The sequence below is a fragment of the Cryptotermes secundus genome, unplaced genomic scaffold (genome assembly GCF_002891405.2).
Source record: "Cryptotermes secundus unplaced genomic scaffold, Csec_1.0 scaffold722, whole genome shotgun sequence".
In the NCBI taxonomy this organism is placed as follows: domain Eukaryota; kingdom Metazoa; phylum Arthropoda; class Insecta; order Blattodea; family Kalotermitidae; genus Cryptotermes; species Cryptotermes secundus.
Genome location: NW_019729219.1, coordinates 1200378 through 1219264, shown reverse-complemented (window position 1 = coordinate 1219264; position 18887 = coordinate 1200378). Strand labels below are relative to the sequence as shown.

General features: G+C 39.5%; 1 protein-coding gene and 1 long non-coding RNA gene across 7 annotated transcripts in view; one reads left to right on the top strand and one right to left on the bottom strand.

The window, feature by feature from the left end:
- Window positions 1–12304, top strand: part of LOC111865529 (probable cytochrome P450 6a13) — a 47023-nt gene extending 34719 nt beyond the window's left edge. For 2 of the 6 annotated variants that reach the window (XM_023853634.2, XM_023853631.2), the window contains exons 3-5: window positions 6200–6421; window positions 8206–8457; window positions 10155–12295. In XM_023853634.2, coding sequence (XP_023709402.1) covers window positions 6200–6421; window positions 8206–8457; window positions 10155–10345 — 665 coding nt within the window. In that variant the 3' untranslated portion in view covers window positions 10346–12295. Of the gene's footprint in view, window positions 1–2190; window positions 3162–6199; window positions 6422–8205; window positions 8458–10154 lie in introns of all 6 variants that reach the window. The other 4 variants (XM_033751862.1, XM_023853632.2, XM_023853626.2 and 1 more) reach the window with 4 other exon arrangements.
- The window catches only part of LOC111865532, a 41368-nt gene extending 22489 nt beyond the window's left edge, over window positions 1–18879 (bottom strand). The window contains exons 1-2 of the long non-coding RNA XR_002842987.2: window positions 18828–18879; window positions 10132–10297 (exon numbers count right to left, since the gene is read on the bottom strand). This is a non-coding gene — a long non-coding RNA (uncharacterized LOC111865532). The remainder of the gene's footprint in view (window positions 1–10131; window positions 10298–18827) is intronic.
- Window positions 18880–18887: the final 8 nt, after the last annotated feature.

The window sequence follows — 18887 nt, the reverse complement described above, 5'->3', positions numbered from 1 at the left end:
GTGTTCTTGAACACTCTTGAGATTGTTCTTGTATCGGGACCATAATACAATAACACTGGATATTTATTACAAAACTGAGTTGACGGTTGTATAATATTATTATATATAATACACAACAGGATGCAAACAATAAAGACCTCTTTGAAACCCGGTATATATAGCATCGGATTGAACAACAAGATCAATGCTGAAATTATTAGGGATTGGAGCCGGAATGTCTCAGTCGGTACAGAGACGGGTTATGGATTGAATGGCCGGGGTTCGATTCCCGACGGCGGCAAGAGACTTCTCTCTTCTCCACAGCGCCCAGACGGACTCTGAAACCCGCCTAACCTACTATCCAAAAGGCCCCGGGTGCTCTTTCTCCGACGTCAAAGCAGCTGTGGCGTGAAGCTGACCACTCAATTCCATCTAGAGCCGAGTTTAAGAATGGTGGATCTATAACTCTACTCCACTATGCGTCAGCTTGACGGGATGCTTAATGAATTAAACACAGGGAAAACTTTACCCTTACATGAACCATATGTAATAAAATTTTAATTATATCATTAACATATTTGCTTTATAGATTGGCCATTTTGTGAGAAAAAAAAGAGATGAACGGTGTTACGTAACCTAACACTTAATACTCGTATGTACCCTCATTTGAAGTGCCCCACAGTGAGGAAACTGTGTAATCACGTTCTTTAAATACAACGTGACGTCATCCCTCTCATCGGTATTCCCGGCAGACGTAGGTAGGACACTGAACTCCCTGTATTCTCTTCACTTCACTAGAGCACCGATATTATAGGGATACCGAAACTGATTTAAGAGTCAAACTAATTAAATGTATTAAATTATAATTTGGTTTTTGCTATACTTTATTTTACATTAATTTATTTCGATTTTTTCTTCATTTTTTAAATGAAAATGAATAAGTAAGTAAAGCTATCCATTTAACAGGCCGTGAAGGCCCATAGGGTTGTGAGACGTTGAGGTTCCCACATTATCTAGACAATCGGCTCATAGATGGCGGTAAAGTTGTCAGCCTTACGCGCCGGTCGCGCTTTACTCCCCAGGAAAACTATTTAGAAGCTGAGTCAACCTCAGGACCATAGTGCGGCTGGAAGGATTTTGTCAATTGAAAAAAATCCAGTGACCTCATCGGGACTTGAACCCACGACTTTCTGGCTTGTAGCATAGACCCTCAACTAATTACGCTACCACGTGCCCCGAAATTAAAATGATATGTAGATAAAATTAATAGTGTTTAGATTAAATTTCGACAGCCTAGCTGTATTACAAGCAGTAATGATTCAAATGCCAGACACTTCGGTCGGTCTACTTTTATCTATAAAATGTTATATCTGTTGTTGGTGTTGACTACCATTGCAACTGTCCTCTTCGGAGTGCTACATGTATACGTGTATCTTTCTTATGTACACAAATACTGGAAGAGAAGAGGTGCCCCCTTTCTAGATCCAATTTTTCCTGCAGGAACATTAAAGGCATTATTCCTTCCCGAAAAGCAATGGCAGAAATATATTTTGACTTTTACCAAAAAAACTCTGGCCATAACTTCATCGAATTATAACACATTCACAGACCAGTATATTTTTATAAAAATGTTAAATATATTTTACTATAATATTGTATTTTCTCTTTTCGCAAATACGGTATAATTTATTCGAGAATGTATTTGTGTACTCAGCTGGTTTAAAGAATGANAATCAAATCGACGCGTGTAGATTAACAAAGATTTTATACAATTAGAAAGACTGGTAATTTTAAATTTTAACAAGCAGTGTAACAGCTACGTGAGTGATACACACCTGATGATGGCCATTTAGGGCCGAAACATGTAGTGTGGAGGAGGAAAAGAAGTAAAAACTACAATAAAATTTGTTGCACTTAAGACGGTATTTATCCATATATTTTCTTAATTTCAGTTTTCAACCTCTTATAAAGTATCAGTCGTGTTCAGCCAGTATAGACCAAAATTAATTTTCCGCATTACTTATAATGCATGCCCTCGGTAGTAAATAATTAGTTCCCGGATTTATCTAGTATAGTCGCATAAAAATATTCGGATTTACTGACATATATTGTGCTCACAGTTTCTGTATACACCTGTATATATCTCGGTTTTATTTAAATGCATTTCACAATGAACTGTTCTAATCTGAATTGTAATGAATTTTTCAACAGGGCGGACGTTTACGCGTTCAGCAGCGTCTTGCTGACAAGTATGGGGTTCCTGTTCGAGTCACTACTTCTGGGTGTGGGGGTGCTGGTGGCTTGTGTCCTCTCAGTGGTTTACGCCTATTTCAAGTGGTCATTCACTTACTGGAAGAAACGTAATGTACCGTACGTCGAACCGTGTTTCCCATTTGGAAATTTCAAGGAGGTCGCTTTGATGCGGAAAGAATTTGGATATGTAATCAGAGACATTTACACAAGGCTTGAAGGGCACAGATACGGAGGAGTGTACATAATCAGCAGACCGCGGTTATTTCTCCTAGACCCTGATTTAATTAAGGATGTACTAGTTAAAGATTTCTCTACTTTCCATGATCGGGGAGTCTATATGAATGAAGAAACAGCACCTCTGTCGGGGCATCTATTTTCATTACCTGGAAAGAGATGGAGAAACCTTAGGATCAAGCTGACCCCAACTTTCACATCCGGGAAGATGAAAATGATGTTCCAGAGACTTGTGGAATGTGGAGATGAACTTAAACTTTGCTTGGAAAATATTGCGGGAAGGGGAGAGGTTATTGAAGTTAAGGACATTCTAGCTAGGTTCAGCACGGACGTAATTTCGTCCTGTGCTTTCGGTATCGAGTGTAACTGCCTGAATAATGACGACGCGGAATTCAGACAGTGGGGAAGAAAAATTTTCGAACCATCAATCCAGCGAATAATCATTGGAATTTTGTCAGCCGTTGCACCAGTTGTGTTAGATAAGCTAAAATTATCTATATTTGATTCGGACGTTTCTAAATATTTCCTGAAAATGGTGCAGGAAACAGTTGAATATCGCGAAAAGAATAACGTGAAGCGCAATGATTTCATGCAACTGTTGATACAGCTTAAGGAGAAGGGCAGCTTGGACTCCGAGCAGGGAGCTGAGGACCGAAGTGAAGAGGAAATGAATGGAACTTGTGAAACAGCGGATGGTATGTAGCCTCTCAAACAGAAAGTCTCCCTTAAATAGATATAGCGTCTACGTGCATTTATCTTTATGAAAATGGTCTTCATATTATATATTTAGTTTATGTAGCTCTCAAGCGATAGCACCTAATGCACTTTTGGCTTCTCCACCACATATCCTTCTAATACTGTTCTTACGAGGGGGCTACTTTTATAAAACAAAGTTCAAGAGAAGAAACAACCTGCTATTGGCGCGTGAATGGAAGGTATCACTAAACCAATCTCGGAAAAAGAGATTATATGGATATGAATTGGATTTAGTTGGCTCATTACTTATACGTAACGAACGCTATATTACAGCTTCAAACATCGTTAAAATTTATTCATTTTCAAGTTAGGTGTCTGTTACTTGGTGAAGGAATAGACTGTTAGCACATACTTAGTTAGCTGGAAACTTGTCTTAGTTCTTCTACTTTAATTCAGTTGTTATTAATTGGTTTACTTCGTTTGGTTGGTTCATTTAATTAATTTGGGAACATGAAATGACAGTAATTACGCCGTCAACACAAATTATCTCTCTGTTTATTTCATTTAAAATTATCGCCGACATATTGAGAACGGCTACATAGCAGGAAAGATAGAACTACGATGCAATTGTCTGCGGTGCTCTGGGAATTCTTACTTTAATTGGTTCAATCATTTCTATTGTCGTCAGTTTAACTCTTAATTTTTTAATTTACCGGTAGTGGTTTATTTACCTAACATCATGGTGGCGAGTCCTTCTTGAGAAGCCAAAAGCAGCGCAGCAACTCAAGAATCTCCCATAATTTTACGGGGCCCGTAGTCCCATTGCCACTTTCAAAAGAACCCCCCACTGATTCCTGTTCTCAACAAGATAAATCCAATATTTATATCAACCCATCCTATTGTCTTAGATCCATTTTAATCTTATCCTCTCACAACCCCCTCGTTCTTCCAAATGGTTTATTTCCTTCTGGCTTTACCACCAAACACTTCATGCATTCCTCTTTCCTTCCATACGTGCTACATTCCCTGTCTATCTTCTCCTTCATTTGATCATTCTATTGTTTAACTTCGTTAGTTTGGTTAATTACTTTAGTTACATTAGTTAATTCATTGTTATCTGACACCTTAAGAATTGCACTTTTTGTAATTACTGGAATAAAATTTATCTAGTGTAACAAACATTCCAGTACACACACTGATACTACACACAACCGACAGTGCACGGTACAGTAAGATGTTTTAAGGATCAGTAACATTAACAGCATTATAACAAGTAAAGTGGGAGAAAAGACGATATGCAGTAGTGTTTGTGAGCTGTGTACAATTCAGGGCTATTGGATGATATTGGAAAGTCGCCTATATCGTCCACCGGATTTGTGTGCGTGCGCGCGTGTGTGTGTGTGTGTAGTAATGCACTTTGTCGTTTTTAATTGAAAGTTGCTCCTCCCTGATTCTTTGTCGCATTGTGAATCAGTGTAGTCAATGTTATTCTCAGAAGAGGACGTACGCTGATAATTAGAAATTTCTTAAGGCTGAGTTCTTGGAAACATACACATACTATTTGATTTTCTACACTAAAGTTGTGAAGTCATACCTAGCTTCTTACACACAGCTTCATTATAATACTTATTGGCAAATTACAACCAGGTTTTTAGTGTGAACAGCTTCTCGTAAACCGTGCGCCATATTGTTTCCGAAGTAGGTTCCTAATGTTGTGTGCTAGGGGTGTCTCAATATTGTCCACTGTAAGATAGTAGGAATTCATTTTGTTCATTAAGAAATTTGAAAATTATTTTTATTTATCCCTAGAGGCAACAAATAGTGCAAAGAAACACAGGGTGTGGGTGTAGAATCAATTCTGATGCAGTTAAAGTAGTCAAAGTTAAGAAGACGAGCATGCTCAAGGCATCGAAAGTGTTCAATGTACCAATAGCAGCACTGAATATAACTTGCATGATTTTAGTCAGCACAGTGTCGGTAGTGTGAATATTTTTTCTCAGAAGACAAAAGCGGAGAGAAATGAATGCTCTGCACCAAGTGCCATTAATAATGCCTGAGGAATGTACAGAACGACGTGAAGACTGGAATCAGTCCACCTGCAGTGACCGTCTGGACATCCAGAGTGATTAATACTGCATTTCTTTCAAATTTTAGCTTTCAGTTTGGTCAGGCTTGTTATTACTTTTACATGTTTTCAGTTCAAACAATTTTCTTTTTTTGCATTATGAAGTTCCATTTATTGTTCCCTTTTTATGCATTTTCATCTCTGTGTGTTACATTTCCACATCATTACAGTGAAACTTGTTTGAAGATGATTGATAATTCAGTTTTCCAACTTCCTTACTATAAATATTACTTTAAGATGCTTTGGGGTGAATTAAATTGGAAGATCTGCGTTCCTAATATCGCTAAGGCACTCATTGATTGATTGATCAGTAACAGTCAGATGACAGGTCCACAGTCTCTTCCAAAACAGTTCCTCCGCTTAATGTGATCTTCTGTTTTTGGAAAGAGACTATCCAGGAAAAGTGATAATGTGGTAGTTTTTCCATTTGCTTTCCACATCGCAGTACAACAGCCGTTCAAANAAAAAAAAAGAGACTCTTAAATTTATATGTGCCAATTTTCTTGAATAAATGATAAGTGCATACATATTTTCACCAATTTGTATAATTATTTTCTTCGTTCATCAGTTATCCTTGCCTCAAATGAGGTTGAAAGAAGTGTGGACGATATTAGGCCAACTTTCCCTACTTCTGTTGCAAAAAAAAAAAAACATGGTTGTCTTGATAATTTATAAATGTGAATCATACTTCAAGATCTATAATAAGTGTAAAGCGAAATTTCTTATATTGTCATGCTTCTGAACATAGCTCAAAGGGGCCAAAACATACAAGTGTATACATCCACTGTAATCTCTTCCGTTAAGTTTGTTATACTGGAGAGCTTAATATTTCAGTAATATCTTGCGTGGGTGGTTTATCCGGTTGCCTAATTCGTTAGATTCTGGACTGTACAAGTATGTACCATTCTACAGGTCTGTCGATGAACTCCCTGGCTGCCCAAGCTTTTGTCTTCTTCCTTGCGGGTTTCGAGACATCCTCGACTACCATGACGTTTTGTCTGTACGAGATGTCAGTAAACCCGGACATACAGGAGCGCCTGCGCACAGAGATCGACATGGTGCTAGAGAAACACGACGGGAAACTCTCATACGAAGCCGTCCAGGAGATGAGCTACTTGGACAAAGTTGTATCAGGTGAGGCAAAATGCACGATAATCTCTTCTACTGTTGTCTGTGTGCCGTATTATAAGTTAGTTTTACAAGCGTCAGTCTTTCCCAAACTGAAGTGATGACCACGGACTGTACCACTAGGAACCGATCCTTGAGATGAGAGTTGAAATTGTACTCTGCATCACCACGTCCAGCCTACTGTTTAATGGATATGGAGCAGAAGGTTCTTTTCGCGGTAAAAATTAAACCGGTGTGCGAAGTAGTTCGCATAATCGAAACAGAGACATCTGACCTTTGCAAGTAGGCCTGTCAACAAATGTACTGCACGTCTGCTGAATAAGACAAACTAATAATCAGCTATTTATGTAAAGAATCAATATCGAAAATTCCAAAAGTATTTAATTTTGATTAGTGGAAGAAATGTACAGAGTGGTTCTCGAAATGATTCTGTATTTAATATATTAATAAAGTCTTTATTTCAGTTACAATCCTGGACACTATCATACATAAAGGAAGACCATTGCATGTAGATTTATCGTCGGCGATTCAAGTTTCGATATGACAAATATTACGTATGGGAACTTCTTCAAACTGAATTGTGATGTTGCTGATTACTCGACGGTACATATCCTCAGTTATCTGGTTGCGGGCCTGAATGATTAGTGCTGTCAATTCCAATAATTTTTGCGGCTTTTTCGGAAAGATCTTTCCCTTAAGGAATCCCCAAAGAAAGCAGTAATATGGGTTTAAATCAGGACTATTCGTGTGCCAGTTCTGTCCACATGCGAAACGATCAGGAAATCTGTTTGAGAAGACACATGAGTCAAAAATATCACGCAATTATACCAAAACAACATTCGCTGTGTGCGGCCTGGCTCCATCCTGCATGAACATCCGAGTCTGTATTGGCAAACCTGTAGCAAGATCCACAGAAGTATTGCGCAGCATGCTTAAAGAGTGCTCACTGTTCACTGTCTCTTCAAAGTAAATTGGTCCTAGCAATCCATGACTTGAGATGACGAACCACACTGTAATTCTCAATCCATGTTGTGCCTTTTCATGAATCGCACGTGGAATCTCTGACGCCCCAAATCGCACATTTTGTTTATTAACCTCACCATCCAAGTGGAAGTGTGCCTCATCAGAAAACCAAACACTGTTGAACGATACCTCATTACTCTGAGCCCACTCAGCAAATGCCATTCTTTAATGTTTCTTTTGAACTGTAAGTTCAGGCAACACACAGAGAATAAATCTCCATGCAATGGTCATTTTTGAATGTTAGTTTCTAGTATTGTAATTGAAATAAAGATTTTGTTACCAGATAAAATACCGGATCATTTCGTCCTCTACTCTGCTAATATGTAATTTTGTAAGCATCCACCTGTTCCCCACCCCTGAACTTGTGAGGCAGCGGAATCACCTACAGAGATGACTTATTATCCATTCAACAGCTAACGTAACCATAACGATAGGAAAAGAAAGATTTTGTAATCATACTTATAAAATCTACGAAATTAAACTTACTTTTTGCCCTAATGTTATGTAATACTCTAGTTTTGTTAAGTATATGTACCAAATAACGTGACTGTAGCGTTTGATTATGTGTAAAATCCAAATATGGAGCAGCTAATAATCGAAAATAGGAGTCACAGAATGATTTTAATGTCATTGAGAAGTGCATTTAGGCGATATTGAAACCAATACAGACAATAAACTCACCTCGTTGTCTAAATATCACCAACACACAAAAGTGCTGGAACATTCGACGAAAAGTGTCTCAGATAAAACAAACGCTTCTATTTCAGAAACTCTCAGAAAATATCCGCCACTTCCAACGGTAAACCGCGAGTCTTCGAAGAAGTACAAAATTCCGGAAACAGACATTGTTTTGGACACAGGAACGCGGGTTTTCATACCCGTGATTGGTCTTCACCACGACCCCAAATATTACCCCGAACCTGACAGGTTTGACCCCGAACGGTTCAGTGAGGAAGAGAAGCAGAAGAGACACCATTATGTCTACCTTCCTTTTGGAGAGGGACCCAGAATTTGTATAGGTAAGTTGCACCCATCAGTAAGTATCCGATAAAAGTGTTATTGAAAGTACAGGGATCATATTAAGTAATAATCACCTTCTCTTCTTATTCAGATATTAGCCTGTTGTTTTTAGAACATTAGTCGCTCCAATTCTAATGCTGATTCCAGTGACTTTTCTTCATTTGGGAACGATATTTGTTATTGTTATTCCATCAAATTGTAACTGATTACAGAGTTAATTTATTCTTTTGTTCACTCAATTTCTGTGCTCTGGATGACATTATTGCGTCATGTCTAGACTTCTTGTTTTATGAAATGTACCTGTGTCCTTCTAAGAATCCACAATAACAGATAATTATTCAATTCATTTCCATATTTATTCACATTTATGTCTATATGCTGATTGTCATATTCTGGTATATGGTATATCGGTATTTTTATTTGCGCACGACCGACTCTCATTATCATTGCTCTTTAGCTTTAAGTTTGCTCTAAAATGTATTTATTCATGAGACATTTTCTGACGGATACGTGTATGCTAATAATTTCCCTAGTGACATTTACATTCACGCCTAAATGTCCTTATGTTCGAAACACGTGTTCTTACGTGCAATAATGTGTGTACTTGTATATACGTATATGCGTCCTGATGCTCTTTGTTGGGTTCTTACTCCTGTGTTGATTTGCAGATCCTTTTGCCCAAAACTGACATACATCTGACACTAATTTCTCATCCAGATGAAGATACTTCATTAGAGCTGAATGTTAACAAAAGCGTTTCAGTTTAAGTGCAATGAATTACGTATCGTTGTTTTATATCTATCAGTGTCCACATAAGGCGTTGAAGAGTGGAAAGGGATTTTTAATATAGTACGCATACCATAAAAAGATCCGAGATAGCGCAATCGGTATAGCGACAGGCTACGGGCTGGACGACCCAGAAGTCCGAGTTCGAGTACCGGTAGAGTAAAGAAGTTTCACTTCTCCATGACGTCCACGGAACCTCCTATAAAATGGGTACGGAGGACCTTTCCCAGGGGTAAAGAGGCCGGAGCGTGAAGCTGACAACTCACCTGCAACTAGTCCCGGGGTCAAGAAAATATGGATCTACATATCTACCCCCCACACGTCTTAAAGTTATAGTGCTCAAATAGTTAAGGGCTGGGATAACTTTTACGCACACCGTAACAATTCATCTTGAATCCATATATTTATTGTGCGTTATTGTAGGTCAGTAGTTGAAGAATTAGAAGTCAGCCTGTGAAGACTTAGTGTTTGATTAGAAGCTTCAGAAGATTTAGTCACAATGTGACTGTTTTAATTCCGTTACCAAGATACCAATAGTGAAAACTGAGAATCCTAGTGCATGTGTAAAGGTGAACCGTAAATTGTGTAGATCAGCAGTAGCGCTGTATTGCTTGTAAGTATAAGTTAATTGCATAAGGTGTTAATAAACCCAATTACCAATCCGAACTCCATCTATAATCAATAACAGACGTGACAATATAAAGCGCTATACGTTATTGCTCAAAATGGCCAAAATACACCTTTATTGCATACTTTTAGAAACAAATTCCAGCAACAAATCCCCAAGTTTTCTTTCTGTCGGTATAACGCTTTTCCATTCGTGTATCCAAATGAAAGACAAATCGAAATGATTAACACATAGAACTTTTGTTTGCTGACTTACTAACCAATGCATAATCATCGGTTCCAGGGATGCGGTTCGGATTGATGCAAACCAAGGTGGGACTGGTTTCTCTTCTGTCCAAATACCAGTTCAGCGTGAGCAAGAAAACTCCTGTTCCTCTGATGTTCGATCCCAGGTCATTCATACTGGCTCCTGCTGGCGGAATGTGGCTGCAGATTAAAAAGAGAAGCATGGAATACGCTGAACTCCTGCTCTGAATGCAAGCAACATAGCCTCTACGACACGCCACATTCGTGCTCAATCCAAAGTCTCAATGGTATAAATGTTCATTAGTTCAACTACCTTACGGTTGAAATATGGCAGTCGGCGAGTGGCTGTTTGAAGCTTCGACCACTAACCAATAAATCTGTTCAAAATTCGAAGTTTTGAGTCTTCATCTCTGGTTTAAAGAAAACTAAGCTAAAACTAAATAAATGCGTGAATCGTACTTTTCACAACGACGAAAGTTTATATCTCGTTGTTAGGCAAAAATCAGCGCACCAATGAACTGGCGAGAAAGCTATCACGTGGCTTGTTTTCATTGTGGTCCGCGCAATCCCCAGTTATAAGCAACATAACTGTAAAATCATATACAATACTAGGCGTTTTCTATGGAATCCCTGTCGAAGGCTTATAGGGGACTGTGAAGGTGTTTTGCAGTCAGTCATAATTGAGAAGCCGTGAGTCAAGTACACACGAAGCCGTCACAGAAAGGAGTCCAGGAGGATTCAGCAGTTGATTACAAGGACGAGAAAGGAGCGTATCCTTAGCGAACTGTGAAGATTAACTGATTACAGGTTCGGACTGAGGAGTACAGATTGATTGAAGGCGAAAATTACAAGAAGACGTCAAAGTGATTTGAAATGATAGTTTCTGTGTTGAGAAACAATTGGTGAAGACAGAGAATCCTAATACGTGTTCAGCGGTGAAATGGAAAGTGTAAATCAGCGATAGCGCTGTATTAATTGTAATTAAGAGAGAGTATAACCGAAGTGCTAATAAATCCAATCCTCTTAACTAGAGCCCGTTATTTTCCTCACGCGTACCCCCATACACGTGACAATATTATCCGTCGTTATATGAAAGTTTACCTTTATGCTACAATGGATAATGATAATTAATACCACCTCCTAGCCCTTCCATATTCATTATATATTCTTATATGAAGGTATTAGACACATGATTGTTGTATCATTCGTAAAGAGTTTCTACGGTTATTTTATATATGCATACAACTGTAAATATGGAAAATTAAAATATATTAAGTAATTTGTATTCTTAATTTGGTATCTTTAACCAGGGCAGGCTGCAGCAGTAACTAATAATAAGAGAAAAATGCGAATAGTTTGCCGAAGAGCAAAACATGTCTTCGGTACTATCAGTGGGTGGTTCTAACATTACTCTGGGGAACGAGATCTCTCTAGAGACGCTAATAATCGTTCATCTGCTAAGGAAGTTCCCCACCTTTTGTGGAATCCGAAGGCCCATTCGGTATTCACAGCCGGCGTCGGTTATTTTCTTTCATTTTCACAAGCTTTGTGTAAGATTTTTTTTTTTTTTAGAATAAAGATGTCCAGAACTTTCAGTGAAATTACATGTCAATGAAACCCATTTGCAAGTGTTAGACAATGCCCGCAACACACACGCGGCCAACAGTATAGGAACAGTGTTTCCTACTTACACGGAAGGACCGTTGCTATGCAACACACGCGCTGTTACGTCACACAACAGTACATGGCCGTCACGTGACATGTTTTCTGCGCGTACGGTGACGTCACACAACAGTAATGGGTAGCGATCACGTGACATATTTATGATGTTGCGCTGTCTGTCCGACGGCCATATAATTGTACGGAATAGCCCTGAGTTCAGAGTTACGAGAGAGAAATACACGTAGTAGAGGCGGAAGCACGTGAATTGGAACCAGGATTACAGAAGAATACAGGAGGTCGGCCTGTGATGATTTAATATGTGATTTGAAGGTTTTATGAGTGTGATAGTGAGTGATAGCTGAGAAGTCAGATAGTGAAGATTTATTGTGTGAATTAAAGGCTATATTTGGAGTGTGTGATTCAGTGAGACTGATAACTAGTGCAGATAGAGTGAATAGATTGGTGTGGAGAGATTATGCATTGTGTAAAGCAGCAAGAGTGTAATAATTAATTGCAGTTACGACCTGTTGTTTGTTAATAAATCCAATTATCAATCCGAACCCCGTCTATAGTCAATATTACACGTGACAATATTAATTCGGTGTATGTAATTTCGACTGATATAAAATATCTAATAAAGCAAAGTACTATACATATGAGCACAAGTATGTATCATCGGTTTGCATTTGGGTAAATCTTTCAAAAGGAGGGCAGAAAGGTTCGCAAGCCTGTACTTTATACTTTTACCGTATGTCCAAAAAGTATCCGACTTTATTTTTTTTTCCGCTGTAAGCACTGGCCAAAGGGGTGGGGAAACTGAGAGTAGTGGTAGAAGGGACTTTCATGCGCATGCGTGATTTTTTGCTGACTCGCAACATCGCCGGTTGCGTCTGTGGATGCCAGATAGCGAAGTGGTGTAACACGTGTTCGTCGCATTCTCGTTTCGCTCAACATGACAGAACGCTTGGAGCAGCCATACTGCATCAAGTTTTGTCAGAAACTTGGGGATACCCAAACGGAAACAATTCGAAAAATTCAGCAGGCTTTCGGCGATGATGCAGTGGGGGTCACTCAAATTAAAAAGTGGTTCAACCGCTTTAAACATGGCCGTATGTCAGCGGAGAGTGAGCAGCGTTCCGGGAGACCGTCAACGAGCCGAAATGCTGATGTCATCGAAAAAGTGCGGACACTGATCATGGAGGACCGTCGTTTGGCCATCCGTGAAGTTGCTGATGAGGTTGGGATCAGCAGGGGTTCCGCAAACACAATTTTAACTGAGGATTTGGGCATGCGAAGAGTGGCGGCAAAATTTTAGCCCAATCTGCTTTCGCTGTAGCAGCAACAACTTCGCCTTGAGGTCGCGCAGGACATGCTGCAGTACGCCAACAGGGATCCTGAGTTCCTGAAAACTGTGATTACTGGTGACGAGTCGTGGGTGTACGGATATGGCCCAGAAACCAAGGTCCAGGCGTAAAAATGGAAGCATCCAACATCCCCGAGGGCCAAAAGAGCACAACAGGTTCGGAGCAATGTGAAGGTGATATTGACTGTTTTTTTCGATTACCGGGGTGTTGTGCATCATGAGTACGCACCACTAGGCCAGACTGTCAATAAGGAGTATTACCAAGAAGTCCTTCGCCATCTTCATGATACAGTTCGGCGCAAGAGACCGGAGCTGTGGGACGCACGCAACTGGCAGCTGCATCATGACAACGACCAAACTCATTCATCGCACCTGATCCAGGGTTTCCTGGCCAAGCATGGCATTCCGCAGGTTCGCCAGGCTCCCTACTCTCCTGACATGGCTCCTTGTGATTTTTGGCTGTTCCCGAGATTGAAGACACCGCTAAAAGGCTGCTATTTTGACAGCCGCGAGGACATCATACAGAACGCGACGGCGCAGCTGCACACCATTCTAAAATAAGCCTTCCAGAATTGCTTCCAGCGATGGAAGGACCGCTGGGCTAAGTGTGTTGAGTCACAAGGGGCCTACTTTGAAGGAAATTAGGTATTGTAACCACCCAGATACAGAACGTCTTCCCCGGCCTAAGGTCGGATACTTTTTGGACAGAGTAGTATGTTCATGGCAAACAATTTGCCTAGAAGGACTTCGAAAAATCACGAAACGCATCAATCACGACAGACTACCTCCTTGTAGAGAATAGAGTTCCTCCCGGGTGTGTGTGTTGGAGAGAGAGAGACAGCGGAATGTCTCTCTCTTTCAAATACTGATACAACAGCCGCTTTCTTCCATACTGTAGAATGTACTGCTAAGTAAGTTTCACATTAAATATATGCCTAAGAAAAGGAATAAATATTACTGTCTTAGTCTTCTATGACAAACCCAAAGATATCGTCCAGTCCAACAGATTAAGAAGATTTTAGCCTCTTGTGGGAGCCACCCACATTGAATCAAACGCTAGCCAATCACATGCTAGGAACTATCCGTTGTTAAGCAACGGCTGAGCAAAAAGCGATTGCTAGGTAAATCCTGCAACAAAATGTGGTTTTCTCTTCGGGCATCGACAATCCCACATTGGGGACTCTGATGTGATTTCCTGGAGCAGCAACTGAACGTGGTAAATTTACGTTATGTTCCGAGTAGGAACACTAGTGCCTACGGTTCCGAGGAAGGGGGGGGGGGGTTAAATTTAGCGCCATTGAAAACATTTATTAAAATAAAGAATCAGAGTGACTACGCCTGGTATGCAATGTCTGTTAATTTAATATTCCCAATAGATTCTCATAGTAATACAGGATAGCTTGACAAAATCTACTGTGGCAAAGGGCTGCAAATCTTTGCACGCACTCAAGTTTATTGGAGCCAGATGATGATGATGATTTAATATTTGTCATTTCGATGGGGGCGGTGGTTATAATTATAATACTAATGATATGGCTACAATATCTGCGAAGAATTCCTTAAGAAAACAGTCAAGACGCAAGTATAAAGTAAAGTAAAGTAAAGCTATCCCTGTAACAGGCCGTGAAGGCCCATAGGGTTGTGAGACGTTGAGGGTCCCACATTTTCTAGACAATCGGCTCAAAGATGGCCGTAAGGTTGTCAGCCTTACGCGCCGGCCGCGCTTTACTCCCCAGGATGATTATTTAATTAATTCCTGGTACTCATTTCTGTTAGAGGCTGAGTAAACCCCAGTGCCTAGTGCGACTGGAAGGATTAGGTCAATTGAAAAAATCCAAGCAAGTATACCAATATAAACCAAAAGGTAAAACATATCCTGGGAATCTGGTAAAATGTGGAAGGAAGTCCTTGTAGCGAGAGTAGCCCAGAGCTCCATCTGTGATGCTGCTCACGATTGCGGTTAAGAGGAGCGGAGGGATCTCACAGCAGGACTGCAAGATCAATGTTACATCATGACGAAATCGCTTATCTACGAGGGCGTTTGTTTTGTCACTGACATTTCAACCTTGGTGAGTGTAAAACGCAACAGTAAACACGAGTTATTTCTGGCGCACGCAGAATCTAGACAGTTTAATATTACAAGGTCGTTCAAGGTTAACTGCTTTGTTTACTACTGTCAAGCAATACATTAACCCGCGTGTAGGAAAGCGAGCGATTTCATTATATCTGTGTACAATCTGGAGGCAAAAGCTAAAAGGTTATATATGTTTGTTTATATATATTTACTTGCGTATTTATGCTATCATTGCCGACAGCGGTTCAACTTGTAACGTGCGGAATTCAACTGTGGACTAAGGAAATGCTATTGGAAAAAGAAAAAACAGTATGACTACATCCGTCCCGCTTAAAAAATGAAAACTAAACACAGGAATCCGTACATATTCGACAGATATTATTCCATATTTTATCATATGTACGTTTGTTGTGGGCGTAGAAAAGATGTAAGCCTATGTCCCGTACGAATAAGACCACGCAAATTCAACCATTTCTTTGTTCTGAAAAAGGCTTATTTTAAGTCTGTAACTGCTTACTGCTATGTATTCATATAGTGTGTTGAAGAAAGGGTTACATGCTTGAAAGGGGTATAGTGCTCACTTAAATGAGCAAAAGCTCTCAGTCAGCCCATGTCCAGCAATCAGTGCCTACTCAAATATGGGCAAGACAGTTTCTAGGTGGGCATTTTAGGTAATCGACTCTTAGGACCAGTTTTTCTTACGTAAGAGATCGTAACAGCTAAAGTGTACCATCGATTTTTGGTGAATGATTTGCCCGTTCTTTTGGAACATGTGCCTCTACATCAGTGGGAACACACTGAGTCCTGCGCGATGGAGCACCGCCTCATTTTCTCCACATTGTCTTACAGCACCAGAACCAGACTTTCGGTGAACAGCGGATAGGTTGTGGAGGCTATCATCTAGCCTGCATGATCCCCAGACATTAATCCATTGGATTTTTTGTTGGGGGGACACCAATAAACTTTGGTCTATTCAGCGCTGACCAATGATTTTGAGGTATTAAGCAATGAGCAGAGAATGCCTGTCAAGAGATTCGAGTGAAACCAGGAATTTTCGACAGAGTGGGTACCTCTGTGTAACGAAGAGCTGAAAGTTGTGTTGAAACGCCAGGGAATCTCGTATAACATCTGCTGTATAAATCTCACGGCGAACATCGCCCATAACTCAGCAGACACTGGTTTCTGGACATATGCTGACTGAACTTTTTACTCAATTAAATGAAAAAATTTACCCCCCCCCCCGATACTAATATACATATATATGTATATACAGATGTTAATAAATGTTAATAAATGTATATGTTACAGTGCTCTGTGGTAGAGATATGGGCTCAATCTGATCATATTTTTTTAATATCCCCATGTCGGGAAACTCTTCTTTTTGGCACTAAGGGCCATAAAATTTCCCGAGATGATGCATAAGTTTTAGGGGATGTCGTTGTTTTACATTATAAAAGGTGAAGTTAGTTGGAAATTATGGCCGTGCCATAGCTCAAGCGGTTAGTCGCTGGCTTCCCACCGCGGCGGCCCAGGTTCGATCCCTGGTCTGGTCAAATGGGATTTGTGGTGAACCAAGTGGCGCTGGGGCAGGTTCTCTCCGAGTACTTCGGTTTCCCCTGCCAATCTTCATTCCACCAATTGCTCCACAATCACCCTCACCTATCATCTGGGGCTGGTACAATAGGCCAGAAGTGTCCGCAGTACAAGGGACTTAGTCCCACCCCACTAGGAATAAAAAAATAATTGGAAATTAATTAAGATTGAAGTTAAAAGAATTTTAGTACTACCCCTAGTGTGTATGTGCTCGTATTAAATTGTCAATTTACGTATTTATGAATAAATATTTCAAGATTGTTGTGAATGTCTATTTGCCCATTCTAACAGTTCAGTGGCTATATGATATTCGAGATAGTTGGGAGCCAGGTTCTGATTACGGGTCTTTTATACTACATGTTTATTTATATGTACCATGTTCGAGTGCAGGCTGAGGTATGTGGGGTCGCGTTATTTTCTTTATGATACGCAGTGCAGCTGACGTCTTGTTCTGTGTTATATTTGAGCATCCTGTTACACTCACACAATATATATGAGACAAACACCGTCTTAAGTGCAACAATTTAATTGTAGTTCTTTCTTCTTTCACTCCTCCACACTACATGTTTCGGATGGCCATCATCAGGTGTGTATTCTTACGTAGCTGCTACACTGCCCGTAGTTTAAAATTTAAAATCACCAGTCTTTCTAATTGTATGTATAAAATCTTTGTTAACCTACACGCGTTAATTTGATTTCTAAAATTGACACTTTTATAAAACTTTAATTCAAGTTAAAATGTCTATAAAATTTCTGTTCTTTTTCTTTTTCAAAATTTTTTAAAAATTAAAATTTTCTCAGGGTACACGCCCTATGTCTATAGTGCTGCAGCGGTCACTTCTTGTTTTATCTCTGTTCAGGTATTGTTCTGTGTAGGCTCTCTCTGTGTGTGTCGCCGTTTATCTTTAATACGTGTGCACGTGTTTGTCTCATATATATTGTCTTGTTCTGTGTTCGGTCGTTGAGACTCTGTCAAAGCTAGTTTACGGTTGGTATTGCTTATTACTTTTACCTGAATTGTTATGTTGATGGATACAATAATACCATTTTAAAAACACTCCTTTATATTCATAATCCGGTCTTTTCTGGGGTGATCAGTTTCTCCGCCTTTAATATAATCTATTTTGCTGTAGCGGTTCATAATTTTCAGTATATATGTGGCAAATCTACGTATAATCCCCCTTGTTACATCTTATGTTTCGTATGTGTTTCATGTATACCCATAATTCTTAAGGAATGCGCAATGTAAAATTGTTGCCAATTTAAGCATGTCAGTTTCTTTGTACCTGTATATTCATATTTATTGATTGCTTGTGTTTTTGAAGTTTGCTTACGATTGTGTTTGTGGTTCTGAAGGCTATTTTTATATTCGTGTTTCAATACTTTGCTAAAAATCATTTGCACCACAATGATCAATTCAACGCGCCACCCGAAATTTAGATTTAAAAATTATTTAGCCTTGAATCGCATATAGTAAAATTGATATGCGGTAACTAACATATGATGTATATTGTGTATAAGAAGGTAATGGAAATTATTTTAAATATTAAAGTCTTAAAATCATGTACAACCACAGATAACAGCCTCGAGATAGTTTCTATGTTTCATCATAAGTTTATATCGAAACATGTTGGCACAGTAATATTAACCTTAAGCTACATCAAGAACTTGTGTTGTAATTGATTGTAATACGATAATGAACAATAAATATTCTGTAAGTGTACTTATTGGTATGAAATTTAGGGGCTTCAATATCGTCAGAACATAGATACAGGACACTTCTGTTTGGAAAATATGCAAATACCACCGAAGGACAAATGTTGGAGACAGATACTTGTACAAAAGATCAATGAATTAATTATTGTATTCTAACACCACCCTTTGTCTTCTCAATCTGCTCCTACTATTCGTTGCTTGGTTACCACTCAGCTATGGCTACACCAATACAAAGTCACTAGTTGTTTCCTGGTAATGAATCTTAACAATCAAAAGACCAGCTGCTGTATTCACGTACTTACCCATCGAGTTCCAGACAGCGAACGATAGCGAATAACCCTGCACTGATGTTACTGCCATCT